The following is a 17,230-nucleotide window of genomic DNA, read 5'->3' as shown; positions in this document are numbered from 1 at the left end:
GCAGCTAAGGCTGCTGTTACAACTGGCTTTCAAGAGACACTGAAGCGAATTTGTAAAACTTGTGTTTGTGTTTTCACTGCACAGACTGGCTCAAATAAACACACTCATCATCATTTATCCGATCAATAAAGCAGTATTTAATTTATAAAGCCTCAAAGAAGAATACTAAGTGACATTTGTGAGGGCTGCAAAAACGACAGCAGTGACACGTATTGGTCTTGCGATGTCCAAGATTAGAGTAGTTATTAAACAACATGCTTGGCATGAAACATTTTCGTTGGTTGGGCATTCTTGATACCTCAGGAATCGGCATGCTGCGCTTCTGCTGTGTTGTTGGCTGTAGCACGAGTCAGACAAGCCTGCCAGCACCGCTTATATTCGTAACAATCACTAGCCGAGGCACACACTGTGGCCCTCCGCGTCATTGGAGATGCTCAACTGCGAGGCGCTTTGCCCCCACCTTTGGAGCTTGCCTGGCTAGTCCCTGTGTCGCAAGAGGTCTGTTCGCACCAGGCTGATAGTCGGCTGATTCGGCACAGTGTCGTCTGCAGGCTGTCAGGGCTTTTGTCAATACCCCGCAAACGAGAACTCCCCAGTGCGTCAGTGTCTGTACGCACGCATTCTGCCAACTCGTTCATAAAGTAATGAAGGTTGCAGTGCAAAATGGTGACTGCAGCATAGAAAATGTTCCCTCAATAAAAAGAAATCAATCCCACCAAAAACCAAACTGAACCGGGGATTCGAACCTACCCATTGCGACGCACTACACCCAGTCATTAGAGCGATGGTCCACTGCTGCAAATCAGTTGTGCTGCACTTAGCAAGTTGTTGGTAGACGCTGTCCCGTTGCTGCTCCCTGACGATTGATTCGAGGCTTGCAGGTGTAGCCGGTGTTGCTGATGTAACAAAGCTCATATAACCCTCTACTACAGCAGCTAGTTCATCTTCATGTGTTCCCTTGATGTGTGAGTGAGAAAGGGAGTCAGCTGGAATCAGATCTTTCCCAGGGATGCAGAGCACGTTGTACTGGTACTGGACAAGTCGCATGCGAAGCCGTCGTCGGTTCCGAGAGATTTTCGCTGCTCATTAATCAGACTAAGGGCTTGTAGACCGTCCGGACCTTGAACGACATACTGAGAAGGTAATCTCTGAATTTCTTGCATGCCCGGACAAGTGGCAACTCTTCCTGCTATATTGGGCATACCTCTTTTCTGTGTCCGTCATTGTGAGTGATGCGCAGGCTACGACCTCCAGTGTCATTGCGTTGCTTCTGGTGGAGTATGGCGCCGAGTTCATTAGAGGATGTGTCTGCTGATACCACTGTGGGCTTCCTTGGGTCGTACAGCACTAGGACAGGAAGAGAACTCGGGAGCTTTTTCAATGCGTCGAAAGCTTCCTGCTGAGGTAGGTCCCGGACAAAATCCCGCTTGGAGCTCAGGATTGAGGTCAATGGTGTGATCAGGTCGGCCATGTTGGGCGCAAAGTGTGCTAGCTAGGTTGCTATGCCTAGAAATCGCGCCGCTCAGCTTTTGATGTTGGTGGTGGTGGTATATCCTCGACGACCTTCAGGAGCTTGCTGCTTAGGCAAATTCCCCATTCATCGATTTGTGTCTCAGAAAAACAATGCTTATTTCTCGGAACACGCACTTTTCTGTGTTTAGCGTGATGCCAGTTTTCTCAAGGCATTGCAGCACTGCATGGAGGTGATGATCGTGTCCTTCACGTAAAACTACGAAGTCGTTCATGTGACAAATCACACCTGCTAGCTCTTCCATTACTGGGGCCATTCTGTGTTGGAAGTGCTCTGTAGTATCCTCCGAAAGAGGTGATGAAGGCTATCAGCAGGCGACTCTCTTGCTGAAGGGAATTTGATAAAACCCTGAGTTGGCGTCAATCTTGGGGAACACCTTTGCCTCATATAACTGTGCAAATGAGTGTTCTACATCGCAAACCGGATGCCATTTTCGGCGCTCGTACCAATTGAGCTCTGCGAGACTGATGTAGATGCAGATGTCTCCGGATCCTTTAGAAACAACAATCACAGGCACCCGTCACTTAGTTGGCTCCTCCACAGGTATGATGACGTCCAATTGTTGCATACAGTTCAGGTTTTCCTTGGTTATATTGCAGAGAGGTAGGGGCACCCGATGTGGCGAGATCAGCACGATAGGCTTGGCGTCCTGTTGCAGCTCAAGCTCATATTCACCCTGAATAAGTCCAAGCCCCTTGAAGAGTCGTGGGTATTGGTGCAGTGGTGACGACGACTTTGCTTTTTAGTGGCAGAGCTGCAAGAAAAGTCTGAGAGTGTCAATAGCTGGCCTTCCTAGAAGTCTCTTTTTGACGCCCTAAATCATGAAAAACGTGATTTAGGAGGTGATTGCACTGTGGACTTGCCAAAAGCCGTCATATGTAGACAAAGCGTACTTTTCACCTTTAAGGATGTGTCATCTGGTTTGCACAGCGATGACTGTTTCGTCTGCTCCAGCGTCGATTTTGAAGCGCAGTGACACGTTGCTAACTGTTGTCTGTTTTCTTGTCGGAGGGAGCTCCTGCCATAATTGTACCCGGAAAAGCGGTGTTGGTGCTTGCAGTAGGCTGTTTGTCTGCAGATGACAAGCATACTGAAGCGTAGAGGTCCCTTTTCTGACAGTTCAAACAGATCTATGCTTTCGCTGGGCAAGATGCACAAGGATGGCCATCTTTGCCACACTTTCGGCAATGGTTCTGTTTTGAAGGCTTGGTAACAGTGTTTTGCCAGGACGTGTAGAGCCGATTGCTGGCTTTTGATGGCTTCGCTCTGATGGGCTTGCATAAGCGCTTTGTAGAGGGTGAGGTCTGTGTCGAGCTGCGGATTTTGGACAACTGCATGTCTTTGAGGCCTACAACAAGGCAATCGCATTCCAGTTGGTCTTGCAGATTTCTGGTCGCACGTCTCGGAGAGCTTTTGACAAAAACACTGCCGCAAACTCTTCAAACGATTCTGTCACTTGCTGAATGTGCTTGTTGAACTTCACTCTCTCAGAAATGACATTTTGCCGACGTAAAAAATATTGCTCATATGTTTCGATGACTATTTTGATGTCCTTGAAATCGGCTTCCGAAAGGTTGAATGTGCGCAGGATGTCTTTGGCTTGTGAACCCATCAGGTGGATGAGCGCGTTGACTTGCTCTGCCCTCGATGGTTTTGAAGCCCTGATTACAAATGAAAGCGAAGGAATAGCTGTTTCCATTATGGCCAATCCTTCGCAGAGAATGTGAAAAATTCGAGCGGAGGTATTGTGAACGACCATGCCATCACGATGTAGGTGCTGTTGCTCGACAAAACTGACACCACGTTACGTTTTTCAAGGTGTAGTGTTAACCCGCAGCCAGCCTGGCCAGCCAAGCATACGAAATACACGTCTGCTACGCAAAGTCTAGCCGTAAACCTAGCCGTAATCCAGGCGGCGCACCCTCTCTCGGGTGGCAGGCTGCGTACTGCACAGTCTCTACTATGTTAATGCAGTATTGAAGTTACTGATGGCATAGTGCCACCTTTTTTCCAAGCATCTCTGACCAGGAAGAAAAAAAAAAAAGGAATGATATTCCAAATGAGAAGTCTGGATTGCTGGAAAGAGTCATTGAAGCAAAGCATTCCACAACATGGATGCACTTACTGCCCACGGTGGCTCACAATTGTCTGTATGCCCCTGGTTAAACTTTGTTATAACGAACACCGAATAATATAGCGAATTATGGGCTATAGTGGACTAAATATGAAATCTCATTGGTCACACTTCTTTTCAGTAACAGTTATTCAGTAACAAATCGAAACCACGAGAGCTATGTGATATTGGCTGCAACAAAAAAAATTTTGGCTCGTGCGAGGCGCGAAAAAAAGCTAAATTTAAAAAATTGAAATACAACAGAACCATTTCTTTAATTGTTCAAAAAAAAAATTACGGTAAGTTTGGTCGTCTGGTGCAAAAGCGCATTTAACTGGTTTCACTTCACGTTCTCATGTTCCATTCCATGTAGTCTGAAATGCCACAAGGAGACAGGTAAGGATTACCTCATTTACAGTGGGTCAGAAGCCTAGAATAATGCATTTTTGCATCTAGGATTCTTGCGCGAGCCAGACTGCCGATTTGCAAGAGGTGATTCTTACCTCTACTGTTAAAACAAATATTGAATGCAATGAACTAATTTACTGCAATGACATTGCTTCGTTATGAAGAGGTTCAACTGTACACAGTTTAGCTGTTACGAAAAATATGCACTGTTGTGCCATGAGGCTTAAAGGGGCCATGCAGACAAAATAAAAGTTTGTTTTATTCGAAAGATTTCGTGTTTTATAGTGCCCCCAGCACTTGTCCGGAAGCAAACGATGCTTTATTCACTGCAAAATTAATCAATCTAAGTTAAAATTTTGACTCTCCCGCCAAATCGTGTGTTTTACGACGTCTGCAATGACATCATAAGAATGTGCCTTCAAGCTGAAACTTGATGTGAAGTGGAGATTTGTTTATCGTTGGTCAACCTAGATGACCGTATTTGTACCTGGCTTGTTTTTGTTCAGGGCGAAAATGATCGTTTCGTGAAACATGGTGCTCGCTTGACAAATATGGTCCCATAAGATGCCGTCACTACAGTCGAACACGGATATATCGAACACGGGTATATCGAATTATTGTCTATATCGAACTCATGAATTATCCCCTTGAAAATTCTGTGTAAAAGTATAGAAATTCGTACGTTTATATCGAACGGTATTTTTCCCGACATTGGGTATATCGAACACCGCACGAGCTGGAAGGTGCTCTTCGGCGGTCGCTACACCCCCGATTTCCGCGGTCGCTTAGTGCCTTCGCCGAAACCCAACAGGGACAGAAGCCGGGGCGTCGGAGCGTCACGCTTGCCTTCTCATGGATAACTGCTCGGCCAACCAAACCACCTGCGAGCTCGACAACATCGAGCTCAAGTTTCTGCCTCCGAACACAACAGCCAGGCGGCAGCCGCTCGAGCGTCGTTCAAGGTTGGGTACAAGAGGCGACTCCTCGATAGACTTTTGATGAACCTCGGCGAGGGCACCGAGCTTAAAGTTGACCAGCTGGGGGCCATACACATGATGACGGGTGCCTGGAACAGCGTAAAGCAGAGCGTGGTCAACTGCTTCCGGAAGGCAGGCTTCGTGACGGCTGAACATTCGGAAGCTTGCGAAGACGGCGACGACGACGAATAGGGCATGGTCGACACGTTTCGCGAGCTGTCGTCCGTTTTCCCGGTTGCTGTTCCAGCCGGACTGTCTGCCGGCGACTTCGTGAACGCTGACAGCAATGTTTAGGCTGTTGCGAGCGTCGGTGACGAGGACATCGTAGCTGCGGTTGCAGGAACCCAGGCTGTTAGTTCGAGTGGCGAAGATCGTCCGGACGAGGATGCGGCTACACGATCGTACTCCACCGGTGAACTGGCAGCTGCGTTCAGCTTGATTCTACGCAGTTGCGGCGACATGGGAGGAACTGGGCTGTCACACCTGGATAGCCTCGAGAATATCGAGACCAGCGTCTTTAATTCCATGTACAGGACGAAGAAACAGGCCAAGATCAGCAATTTCTTTTCACGCAAATAAAGCATCCTGTTGCGTCGTTAGTGCAGAACTAGTTGTCCTTCTTGAATGCGCCGATCGGTAAGTGGTCGTCCGCCACAGGTGAGCTCCCAGAGCCCATATTTTTTATATCGAATTTTTCATATATCGAACTATTTCGCGATCCCTTTGGAGTTCGATATATCCGTGTTCGACTGTAATGACAATCGGCCAGTGCCGTCTGAGACAACCCCAAAGAGCTGCAGTGCTGTGCAGCTAAAACAAGCATAGTGCGTGCAGTACCAACGTCAGTACGTATCGGTACTTCAATGTTTACATGTGCTTTCGTAACTTCCACTGTTTATCCCACCGTTTTTACTGCTATAAACAGAATGTGTCCTAAATTTAAGTGCAAACAGCTCATTCGGCAAGCTTATAAGCTCTGCCTAATTTGTGTTTGCTTTTGCCGGCCTCCGCCAATCGCAGAGCTGGCTGGTATGACATCATAGGTTCTGTTGCGGGAAATGAGTGAGTATGTCGCATGGCCATTTCCTTTTACCCAATTATATAGCTTATTTGAGCGAGGTTTACGTTAAGAATGGTGTCAGTATGATTCTAACGAGACAATCTTTCGAATGAACCAAACTTGTGTTTTGTCTGCATGACCCCTTGAAGCAGCCCGGCACAGCAGCTAACCTCGCACACAGCACTTGGCTGAACATCCAGCAGCAGTAAGGCGGCTCAAGTGAGCGGTGTACTAACGTGCGAGAGGCCAAGGGTCGCCACGGCCGAGGCGACCTCCGCGCCTGCAGGTTCGCAGGAGATTCCCTGGCTGGACTCGTCTTCTTCAACCTCTGCGACATCTTCCTCCTGCAATCCCCGCTTCAATAAGGCACAAAAGAAGCAAGCCCACACGAGACCAAATCAGGAAGTCAGGAATAAAGCGAAAAGATCAATTTCGCACCACGATTACTGCACGTAATATAACACCACTGTACACGCAAAACCTCACATCCTATGCGAAATTCCACAAGTTCTTAATTCATCTGCCTCCCACATTACATTTTTGAGCCTTGGATTTGCTTAGGTAAACTATACCAAAATTTGTGCTTCACCCCTGAAGTAGCTTGTGCCACGCGCAACAAGCCTTTTAAGTCACCGATTAAATGGTTTTATTCTCCTTCTCTTAAGTACATGAGCAAATGCAGGTCAAAAAGCTGTATAATGTAGCTTGAGAGTCTCTCCATCACTTAACATGACAGCAATAACACAGGTCAGCACAAGAGGACACGGGATATACTATAAAAAAAAAAAAAATTCTTAAGCCATAGATACGCATCTCTACAATGACACAAAAGCAACATCTGAAGAAATGGTGGACGAGAAATCTTCACAAGAGAACAAGCTCTATCCAAACACACAGCGCAGCAAACAATATGCAATGCAAGAAATTAGATTTTTCAATTACACAGGTACACACTACCAGTCCTGGCCAAAACAGCTATTACGTTATGATACTTTGGATGGACTAAATCAACAGCCTGAATATACATTACAACTACTCCAGCTACACAAAACATATTACTTGATTATTTGTGTACAACCACTGGTAAGAAAAAGGACAAATGCACAGCTTCAATATCTACTTAACGGCAACACTTCCATGCCAATCCTTATGCGTGGTTTTGTGCCAAGGTAGACTTAAAATTTTCATTTTGCAAGGCTGGGAAACTGATTGAAGCTCGGCTGGGTGAGAAGTAAATTTAAATCTCCAATGTGAGGTTTAATGCACTGAAACAATCAACCGCAGGGATAGGAGGCGTGCCATAGCGGACGGCTTCAGACCGATTTACACCGCCCGGCATTTCCCAACGGGCCCCAAATGTCCGGCACGCTGGCTTTGCTTTTGTCCAGAGAGCACCCACGATTGACTGGTATTGAGGAGGATATTCTGCCCTGAGTAGCAGAATGGCTAGGCTGCTACGCAATAACAGTGGAGGAAAGAACTCTTCATGCTGTTATCAAACAGCAGCATTCATTTGAACAAGCTTTGGAAAGTGAACTCCCCTCCTATTTCCTGACAGATGCGTAGTTTTCTGTTACAAAGCAAAAAGAAAAGAAGGGGGGAGGGGGGGGGTTATTGTCCATTTCATTCAATTTCCTTAAGCAATGCTTATAATTTCATGGTTGGCAGTAGCGACACCAGATGCACCCAAGCTAACAAAAGCCCAAAAAAGGTGGCATGACTTTTTTGAGCTAGCCCAGAACAAGCAGGAGTGCCATAAATGCTCACACTTTTGAAAGAAAGTTTACTAATGCTAATATGACAAAAAAAAAAAAAAGCTTAATCTAACACGGTTGGGAAGTAAACAAATAAAATAAAATTTCTTGCAACACGAAAATATAGAAAAATATGAAACAACGCCCTTAATAAATGTTGAATACAGACTCCTAGTCTCCACCCTGCTGAAGTTGAACGTTTGCCATTAATGTCAATCACCCCAGTGCATGACTGACCAACTTTTCGACTGCCCAAGATATGTTTCGTTCCCCACCTCAATTGCACACAGTCATCTAGGGTTGCCACCTTTCCCTGAGAGAAAGAGAGGGGAAAAAAAAAAAGAACCCTTCGGGGGAGGGGGGCGTGGTATTTAGAAGGTTGAATTTGCAGTAAAAAAAAAAAAAAGAATCCATGTTTTATGACATGCAATGCCATATGTATTGTAGCATTTTCCTAGAGAGGAATCAACATAACGTTTGTACTGAAAGTTGCTGAAATTTTGGTTATTGCTCTGAATGTATTGCCCTGAAAAAAAAAACCGCACATACTTCATCTATTAAAAGCTCCTTTTTGCATCTCGCCCACGCTCGCCCGCATATTTTCTCTGCTCGCGTGTCTTTGCGCAGCTTGCCGACACCTATTTATCGTCGTAAATGCTGAATTAACGCTTATAAAATGCCAAACAAATAATCGCGGCACGATGACGAAAAAAATCGGCCAATGACGGCTGGTTTTAAGTACGGACCGGCAACCGGCCCGCTGTCTAAAAAACCGGTCGGGCCGGTCAAAAACTGGGAAGGTGGCAACCCTATCATCATCGCATGTCTCTGATTGATCTGGAAAATCCACAGCTGCCACTTAGGCTGAACCATAAATGTTTCTCGATTTGAAAAGTTGCACCATTTTTGCTGTTGGTTGATACCCCAGGAAAGAGACACCTCGACGCTTGTTAACGTACGTGCAGGATGTCGCTCAGCAATGATTCTCCATTCCGTTTTGATTATGCATTTTTATGCGGTCCATGTGTGAGAACACTTTCCTGAGGACGGCATTGCTAATGGTCATAGCCAACAACAACATAGCAAAAATCTATTTCCTTGGAACCGATTTCCCTGCATGCATTCGTGAAATGAACACTTTATGCCCAGAATGAAGCGCGAACTTTTTCTTCACATTTTTTCAACCGAAGTAGGCACAATGATCAGTACTGTGTTTAGGAGACCAACAGCCCCCATGAACAATTTGAGGAGGATCACATAACAAAATAGCGATACTTCCACAAAAAACGCAAATAAGCCTACAAAAAAGCGACAAGCGAGTGAAAAAATCTACCAGTGACTCGGTGAAAAAAATAAGCCCAAATCTGGTTATAAGTGGAACTGGTCACCCTGATATACATAACCGGGGAACCCAATTTCTTTTTTCAATTTTTTTTAGAAACATGGAAACAGTAAAGGCAGACTAGGTTTTCTCATTTACACAGAACAAGGGAATTTTGTACCTACCGTACTGTTTGACCAGCCGCATAACCTCTTTCCTCGTTTGAAATGAAGCAACAATTTTCCTCTCAGTCCCTTCTAGCTTTTTGTGACTTGAAGTGAAATATCAGCAAGGCTGCACCACAGACAGGCAGCAATTGTGCTGGCTACCAATGAAGGAAGTTAAGATATACAGTCAAACGCCTGAATAACGAAGCATGTGGGACCGCAATAATTGTTCGTTATACAAGTCACTTTGTTGTATGCATCACGCACTTCACTGACCCCCTATAAAGCAGATAGGCATACTGAGAGAAACAATCATCATATTCACGCTGCAATAGGCAAAAAAAAAAAAAAAAAGGCAAATTTTTTCAGCACAGTAGCACGAGATGCACTGAATGAGCAACGACCGCCAACCTGATGCTGTCGAGGTTCACGGCATGCTGCAGCGCCAGGTCAGGGACAGACGAGGTATACCGTATTTACTCTATTCTAAGCACCCCGTTTTTTCCACTAACGTGATGCTCAAAGTGAGGGGAATGCTAAGATTCGAAACACATAAAAAAACCCTCCCCGCGACGAGATTGGTGCAAGGAAAATGTTTTATTTGGCAAACATTCGAAAGAAAAATAGGTACAGACAACGAAACCACCGCTTGCGTCGGATACTCAGTTCCTTCACTTCCATTCGGGTCCATTCTGCAACTTGAGCCCCCGCTCTGAGTATCCTTTAACAGGTTGTGTGCTGTTCTGTTGAAGCGGTTTGTAATTGAAAACCTGATAAATTAATCGGCCACAATGTCAACTCAAGCCTGCTTCCACGCGTCTGATATCCACCTTGCGGTGGGTGCTTAGAATCGCGAAAATATGGCATATCTGCAACGCGTAAAAGTGCCGCTACCGCTCTGCAGGCAAGCTCTTCACCACTGCTCGCCTGACCATTTGTGGCGTCCCTTTTCTCTACGATGGCCCCCGTGATGTCGTTATTGTCAAATCAGAGCAAATCAGAACCTGGTCTCCCCCGAGACGTAATCGTCGGCCATTACAACCAATGCTGCTGCACCACAACACGCATTGTACGTGTTTATTGATTCCTGCAGCTGCGTTGCTAAACTGGATAACTCACGGTTGTCGTCATACCTATCAGCTGCGCGTTACCACATGCGTGGCTAAGCGTATTTGTTATTAAACAACAGTTTAGCAATTGAGATCGCATGAATTTCTTCGTTAAACAGGCAAATTTGCTGCAGTGGCGCTCACAATACATAGAAAACATATGAACATGGCCAGTCCATATGGAATGCTTCGCTGTACAGGCTATTTCTTAGTAGAAGCTTTCATTGTAGTGGCGTTTGACTGTATGCTGGTCACACACTTGCACGTCTTGACTAAGCATTTCTTTTATGCCAGGCTTTTTTTACCAGCCGTGAATTCACTTTTACGCTTTTTAAGGCCACAAAGCATGGTGTGGAAAGTGATCTGATCAGAGCTGGCAGTACAGGCATTACATTTCCCTGCCACCGACAGGTGTCGCTCGAGTACGAGCTAGGCAGAGACGTAGACGAGGCTATTTCTTGCGCACAGTGTGCCTTTAGGAGACTCACACATACCGTTGGGCATTCACTGCAATACGTTTTCTTGACGTTGTGACCCTGACAAAAGTGTGTTCATGTGGTAAGAGAAGGTGCAACAGGCAAGAGGAGATGTGCACTCAGGGCAAAGACGATCTCGTACCAAGGTCACGTTTGGTGTGAGCAGGAGGCTGACCACTTCCTGAACATTGCTGCTGGCCCCGGTGTTGCTTTCCTCGATGGTGCCTCCATCATTGCTTTCCTGGTCATCCATTCGGCACAGCCCGAACTGCAAGGTGTACAAGTGAAAAGTTCAAGTGCTCCATGAAGCAAACAGCACTTTTAATGGATACACTAGTCCTGTTACATGCTCAGAGCAACTTGTGAAAAAATATATATAAACGTACAGTTATATACCGTCTTGCGCACTAAAATAAGCTTGCCACACTCGTGGAATAATGGCCCGAACGATGGTTACTCAGCATGACATTAAATGGGCAAGTTTATCATGGCGGTGGAATATGAACTTAGTTACCTTCTTCCCAAGCCCGTAACATTAGGGTGTTTCCATGCTAGAGGCCTTACAGTGTGCTGGTACATTTATGTTAGCTTCGACTATGTGTTTCATGTTATTATCCTCTCAATTAGGGCTAGCACACATTTTCAGGCAGTGGGCCATTTCCTCTTTTTAGCCCTCAAGCCATGTTTTAACACTGGGGCTCTTTGATTTAGTCTCGAACTCGCCGTAGATAGCCTGCAGGTAGTCTGAGGATTCCCCGAAGTCATAGGGATACATGGGAAAATTGAGTGCCGGACTGCTTCTCGGGGAGTCCGCGGAGAGCCTGAGACTGTAAATCGAAGAGCCCCACTGTGAACTTGGTGTAGTCAGTTACAAATATAACCATCGCCACCAGACTGTGTATGTGGTGTCACGGGCAGGGTTCACCAGCACTTGCTCTGCTTTCACCCGCATGAATGAGTATTTAATGTCATTAACATTCAATGTTCACCAGCTGTAGCTCTCCGGTATTTGTGATGATTCTAATCAGCGTGCTTGCCATTACTATAGAGTTTAACCCACTGCACTTAAAGAACTCAAGAAGGCTAAAACTTGCGCAAAACTACAACACTGAAGTATTATTTACGAATTTTCGAGTTTTCTTTGACTCGAGTCCCGAAAACTGGGCAATACTGGTGTGGAGTGCTAGCTTGATCAAATCGCATTTTGGGTCGACATGTCTTTCCTTCAAAACCGGATTAAATTACAGTGCCCTACAACTAACCTCAGGTATTACAAAGCTAGCTTAAATGATTTACTAAACACGCCCGTCGACAGGGCTATTTAGTGTTTAAAGTCCTGATGGTGTTCACGTCGGCCAATATATCACTCCAGCGGCAGGGCGCTTTGGTTCGACCGCCTCAATTCCCTAGACGCGTTACAGAGCACCGAAAAACCATGCCTCTTGTCGCGTGCTTATACTTCGAGTTGCCAGTCTGCAGACGTAAGCGCTGCGCACTGCAACTCATCTGTCATGCTGAAGGCAAATGTAAACATTTGCTGTCCGCGTCAAAACTCTGCCGTGGAGCCTTTGTTCACGCAACTCGGTGTATATTGCACACAATGCCTTCTGATTTCAGCTTTGCAGTCCACCACAATGATGGCAAAGGACGACTACGACAACGACGACCGCTCGATAACTTGTAGCAACCTCAGGCAGTAAAGCGAAGAGGCATGCGTTGATCATAACGGCCAACGGAGTTGCGGCGTACGCAGGCAGCAACAAAACTCTATCACGTCAGATATGCGAAATGATATGGTACGGACAAAAAAATAAAATTGCGGAGGTTTGGTTAGAGTAAGAATGTCAGGTGCGGGCTGCAGCCGCTCTATGCACCTTCGTTTACCATTTAAAGAACGCCGTGACGGCATCCCGTTTCGGCAAATGGCGACCTCACAGGCTATTTCGCGCATTTGCGTTGTTTAAAACTGCCGTCGTCGGTAACTTTGCTCAGAAATAGACCGCTAACGACGCGCTGTGCACGACCGCATGCAACGCGGCCGCAGCCGTTCACGGGAAGGCACTCGAAGAATCTTGGGTAGAAAATTGAACACTGGGAACTCACCTGCCCACCATGCACAGCGAGAAAATATGGCGACCGCAGGGCGGCTGCTCATCACCGTGGCCAGCCGGCCAAGCGCAATCGGCGAAACGCTACTGTGGCCTTGTTTAGTTTTGGGTCCTAGCAAACTAACCGAGAATGCCGTGGGCCAATTTTTGGTCCCATCTGAACGATCCTTATCAGAAACAAAAATTGAAAGGTGGTTCCACGAAATAAATTAGGGAGTGCACTAACTCTCATTTGTACCGTCCTCGTATATCAAATTATTGCGTTATTTTTACCTAATCCTTACCATATATTTGTCTAATGATTTCTCTCATTTTTTGGCCCCCTTCAAGACTGCATTATTCGTGCGTGACAGCTGTGCCGCGCCGACCCCATTCTTGGCACACTCCTGCGGGGCGATCAAGGGTAGGTCATTTGTCATTTCTGCTCACGTGGAAAATTGAGTAATTTCGCCGTGGTGAATGTGCCCGGTAGCGCTCGAGCGGGAACGCGCCTTTTGCCTATCCTCGGTAGCATAGGCGGAAACTACGGGGGGGGGCTCGGGGGCCCGAGCCCCCTCCAGTGTTTCCCAAAAGGCAGTGCGCCCCCCCCCCCCCCTTACAGGATTTTTGACCTCCCCCCACTCCCCCAAGTGCCCTTACGAGGGCCATAATACCAGAAAACATTTCTTTAGAGTTGCCTCTACGTTTCCACTTAACATTTTATTGGGGCTAAAGGCTTACTGCACCATTGGCACAGATGTGGACGGCTTACTTTCATACTTTTTACGTTTCTTCCTTCGAATCCTAACCATAGGAGGACAAGCGCGGCGCACTAGAAACGCACTAGAAGTATGTATGTATGTAATGTATGTATGTATGTATGTATGTACAGGGTGTTGCGGCGATAACTGGAACACTTTAAAAAATTTTCCTGAGCGATCGGCCGCTCTGTTCGCGCTCAAACTTCACACAAAGGTCGCATTTTGTGGTCTATTTTGTTTGACACCGGGAACAACAACGGTACTTACCTGTTTATTCTGAAAATAAATGAAAATGATTTTCGCCTATGGGAAAATGGCCGCTGATTTGAACGTGCGAGCCAGCGCAAGTTGATGTTGGAACGACGGAACCACCTGCAGAGTGAAACGCACGTTTGGGATTCACGTACGGAGCCAAATGGTGCAGCAGACGATCAGAAAATGCACCTAGAAATGAGCTAACAGACGATCAGAAAACCCGGTTTTCGGGCTCGCACGTCCAAATCGGCCGCCATTTTCCCATAGACGAAAATCGTTTTTATTTATTTTCAGAATAAACAGGTAACTACCGTTGTTGTTCCCGGTGTCAAACAAAATAGACCACAAAATGCGACCTTTGTGTGAAGTTTGAGCGCGAACAGAGCGGCCGATCGCTCAGGAAAAATTTTTAAAGTGTTCCAGTTATCGTCGCAACACACTGTATGTATGTATGTATGTATGTATCTGTACATGATAATGATGGGTACATTTCATCGTCATCATTACGGGGTGCAAGTACGCGGGGGCCAAGCCCCCGCCCCCCCGGGGAAAATGAAAACTCTACGCCCATGCTCGGTAGCAGACGACTCACTGGGTCGTCTGCCACCAACGTTCCTGGGTGTCGCCTAGCTAGGTTTTCTTGCTCGAGCGGCATTCTTTCCGTCTACAACCTTGATTGAGAGGCTTCACATGCCGACAGAACGGTGTTGCCTAGCAACGCTGGCTGCCACCGGCAGCTGCCTCCGGCGCACGCCTATGTCTTGGATTACCGGCATATGCATTTGCCGATGGCTTGCGCCTTGAAATTGATCGATCGATCGATCGATTGATTGATTGATTGATTGATTGATTGATCGATTGATTGATTGATTGATTGATTGATTGATTGATTGATTGATTGATTGATTGATTGATTGATTGACCTTTTTGACTGACTGAAACAGATTAGCCGCTTTAAAAAGCGTTGCCCAATATATGTAACACTCTGCTAGCAGTAAAACACCGGCATATTAATTTCCCTACGGCATGCGCCCTTGAATGACAAGCTTCATACACCACGACGCGGACCTTCAAGAGCAGGGATATGCGCTTACGCTTAAAGACCGAAATAGGGAGCAGTTAGTTTTTAGATGCGACGCATCTCTTGCTCTGAGGCATGTCCCTCCTGCGTCGTCGTCGCGCCGTCCGTCCGCATCCCTCCTCCGTTCTTATCTCCCACAGCTGTGTGCAACACTCTCACTCCAGCTCATTAGCATACCACAGCTGGCGCGCTTGTTTGGGCGCGCTTCGCTGCGTAACGCTGCATTAACAACTGCTCCGGCGCGCGCAAGTGCGCGCATACACGACTCTCCTCCATTGTTTCCTCTCCTTCAAGCGCTGTGAATATAAAGCGGGTATCGCGCTGCGGCGGTTCAGTCAAGCGCTCGCTCTCGCACTTGACGTGACCTTGCTTGACTACTTCGTGCTTGACTTGATTCTTCCGATGAAGACGTGATGGAAGCGACGGTCCCTTCAGTGAGTGGTGTGACACAACAATTACGCCCATCGTCCCGCGTATAGGAACACCCGCATGTGATGGAAATGCATCATACGCGTTCACAACACGTTTCACGCGATTTAGAGAATCAACCCAACGGAAACACCAGTTGAATCCCCCGATGCGTCGCATCACACCAGGGTTCCCTCGCGGGAAGATGGGTGTAATTTTTAAACAAATCTATGATGCTGTACGTTTTGGCTGATCCCCGGATGATGCAGCCTGTGTATCTGTGGGTGCGCAAACGCTTGTGTGTAATTTTGAGCGAAATTCGCGAATCACCATGAAATCACATTTTGAAAAATCCCGGGGTAAAATATCCCTTCACCACCGGTATATTGAGCTCTATTCAGCATCAGTCATCACTAGAAGCAATCCCCACATATATGTGCTGGAAACATTTAAAACACAAAAAATATAGAAATACGTATGGGATCTGCAGGAATTACAAAATAAATATGAGTAAATTTAAAGTAATGAGGAATAAGCATGCCAAAAACGTCTTCAGCTTAGGAAACGAAACGCTAGAAGTAAAAGAAAATAACTACTTCGGACAGATGGTTAGTGCTGACCCCAACCATCAGAGAGAAATATGGCGCAGAATAGGTACGGGCAAGGATTTTTATACACGCCCCCCGCCCAATTCGAAATTCTGGATAAACCCTTGGGTATGGGTTGGGGCTTTTGTGAGTGTTGCGCCGTTAGTGGTACAACTCGACTCGACGTCGACGACCAGGGCTTTCAACGCCTGACAGACCCCTGCATGATGCCTGCCTCTTTAATCCGTTTAGAGGCAAGCTCTATCCAGACATGATTCTTTCTCCGAACTCAATTCCGCGAGATGCTCGTGGTTGGCGAACGAAAGCTTCGGAGTTCTTTGTGAGTGTTCTGTCCTGTACATGCCTTATCATTGTTAAATCCAAAACTTGGCTTTGCGACATTTCCTCTGCTCAGTACTTCCCTCCAACTTACATAGTATTCCGTGCTAACAAAAATTCTGCTGCTTTGAAGCAAACAGGTGGAGTGTTCTGGTGGCTGTAGACAAATCGCTGCATTGCATTCGGTGGGAGGAGCTCGAAACGGCGAAGGAATCGGTGTGGCTTGATGTGAGCCTCCAGAGAGGCAAAAAGCTCCTTGGTGGAGCGTTTTATGTGCCGCCTATCCCTCCAGTGTTTGATTCTGGCGCGGCTGGAGCCTTTCTGCGTCATTTCGAACGTGCCATTTTTTCTTGCACGGCTGCTTTTTTCGCTTACTATAGTAAAAACCAACCCAACGAGCGTTTCCAACTAAATGAAAGCTGCCGGTTATATACAGATTTTGCCTGAAATGTACCTGCAGTTTTCTTTGCGCTCTTGAGAGCGCCCTAACAGCCTGTGGCTGTTAGGGCGCTCTCGGAATCTTTTGTGAAATTTCTACACATTTCTCAGCTTTGTGTGAAGGTGTTAAATCAGTCCGGCATTACTTGTTTATTGAAAAGCTAAATGTTTTATTCTCGCTGATTGCGTATTTAATCAAAATGTTAAAGTAAGGGGAAGTGTTCTAAATAGAACAGCGCACATTTTTTTTTTTCCGGAAAACGAAACAGATGTACTCGGCACAAGTGGTGAAGGTGAAGTTGCCCGGGGCATTGAGCCGTCGCGGCTGGTAGAAGACAAACAAGGACACAGTGCCAGT

At 46.5% G+C, this 17,230-nt stretch overlaps 1 protein-coding gene across 6 annotated transcripts in view; it reads right to left on the bottom strand.

Annotated features, from left to right (window-relative positions):
- The window catches only part of LOC144173962 (uncharacterized), a 32,190-nt gene extending 19,019 nt beyond the window's left edge, over nt 1-13,171 (bottom strand). The window contains exons 1-3 of one of the 6 annotated variants that reach the window (XM_077702341.1): nt 13,020-13,171; nt 11,059-11,184; nt 6,326-6,445 (exon numbers count right to left, since the gene is read on the bottom strand). In XM_077702341.1, coding sequence (XP_077558467.1) covers nt 6,326-6,445; nt 11,059-11,169 — 231 coding nt within the window. In that variant the 5' untranslated portion in view covers nt 11,170-11,184; nt 13,020-13,171. Of the gene's footprint in view, nt 1-6,325; nt 6,446-11,058; nt 11,185-12,800; nt 12,960-13,019 lie in introns of those variants that run through there. The other 5 variants (XM_077702342.1, XM_077702337.1, XM_077702339.1 and 2 more) reach the window with 5 other exon arrangements.
- Between the last annotated feature and the right edge of the window lie 4,059 nt (nt 13,172-17,230).

Source organism: Haemaphysalis longicornis, unplaced genomic scaffold, assembly GCF_048455015.1.
Source record: "Haemaphysalis longicornis isolate Haplotype H1 unplaced genomic scaffold, Haemaphysalis longicornis Haplotype H1 scaffold_3, whole genome shotgun sequence".
In the NCBI taxonomy this organism is placed as follows: domain Eukaryota; kingdom Metazoa; phylum Arthropoda; class Arachnida; order Ixodida; family Ixodidae; genus Haemaphysalis; species Haemaphysalis longicornis.
Note: the sequence above shows the minus strand (reverse complement) of the source record. Positions and strands in the feature narration are given on the sequence as shown.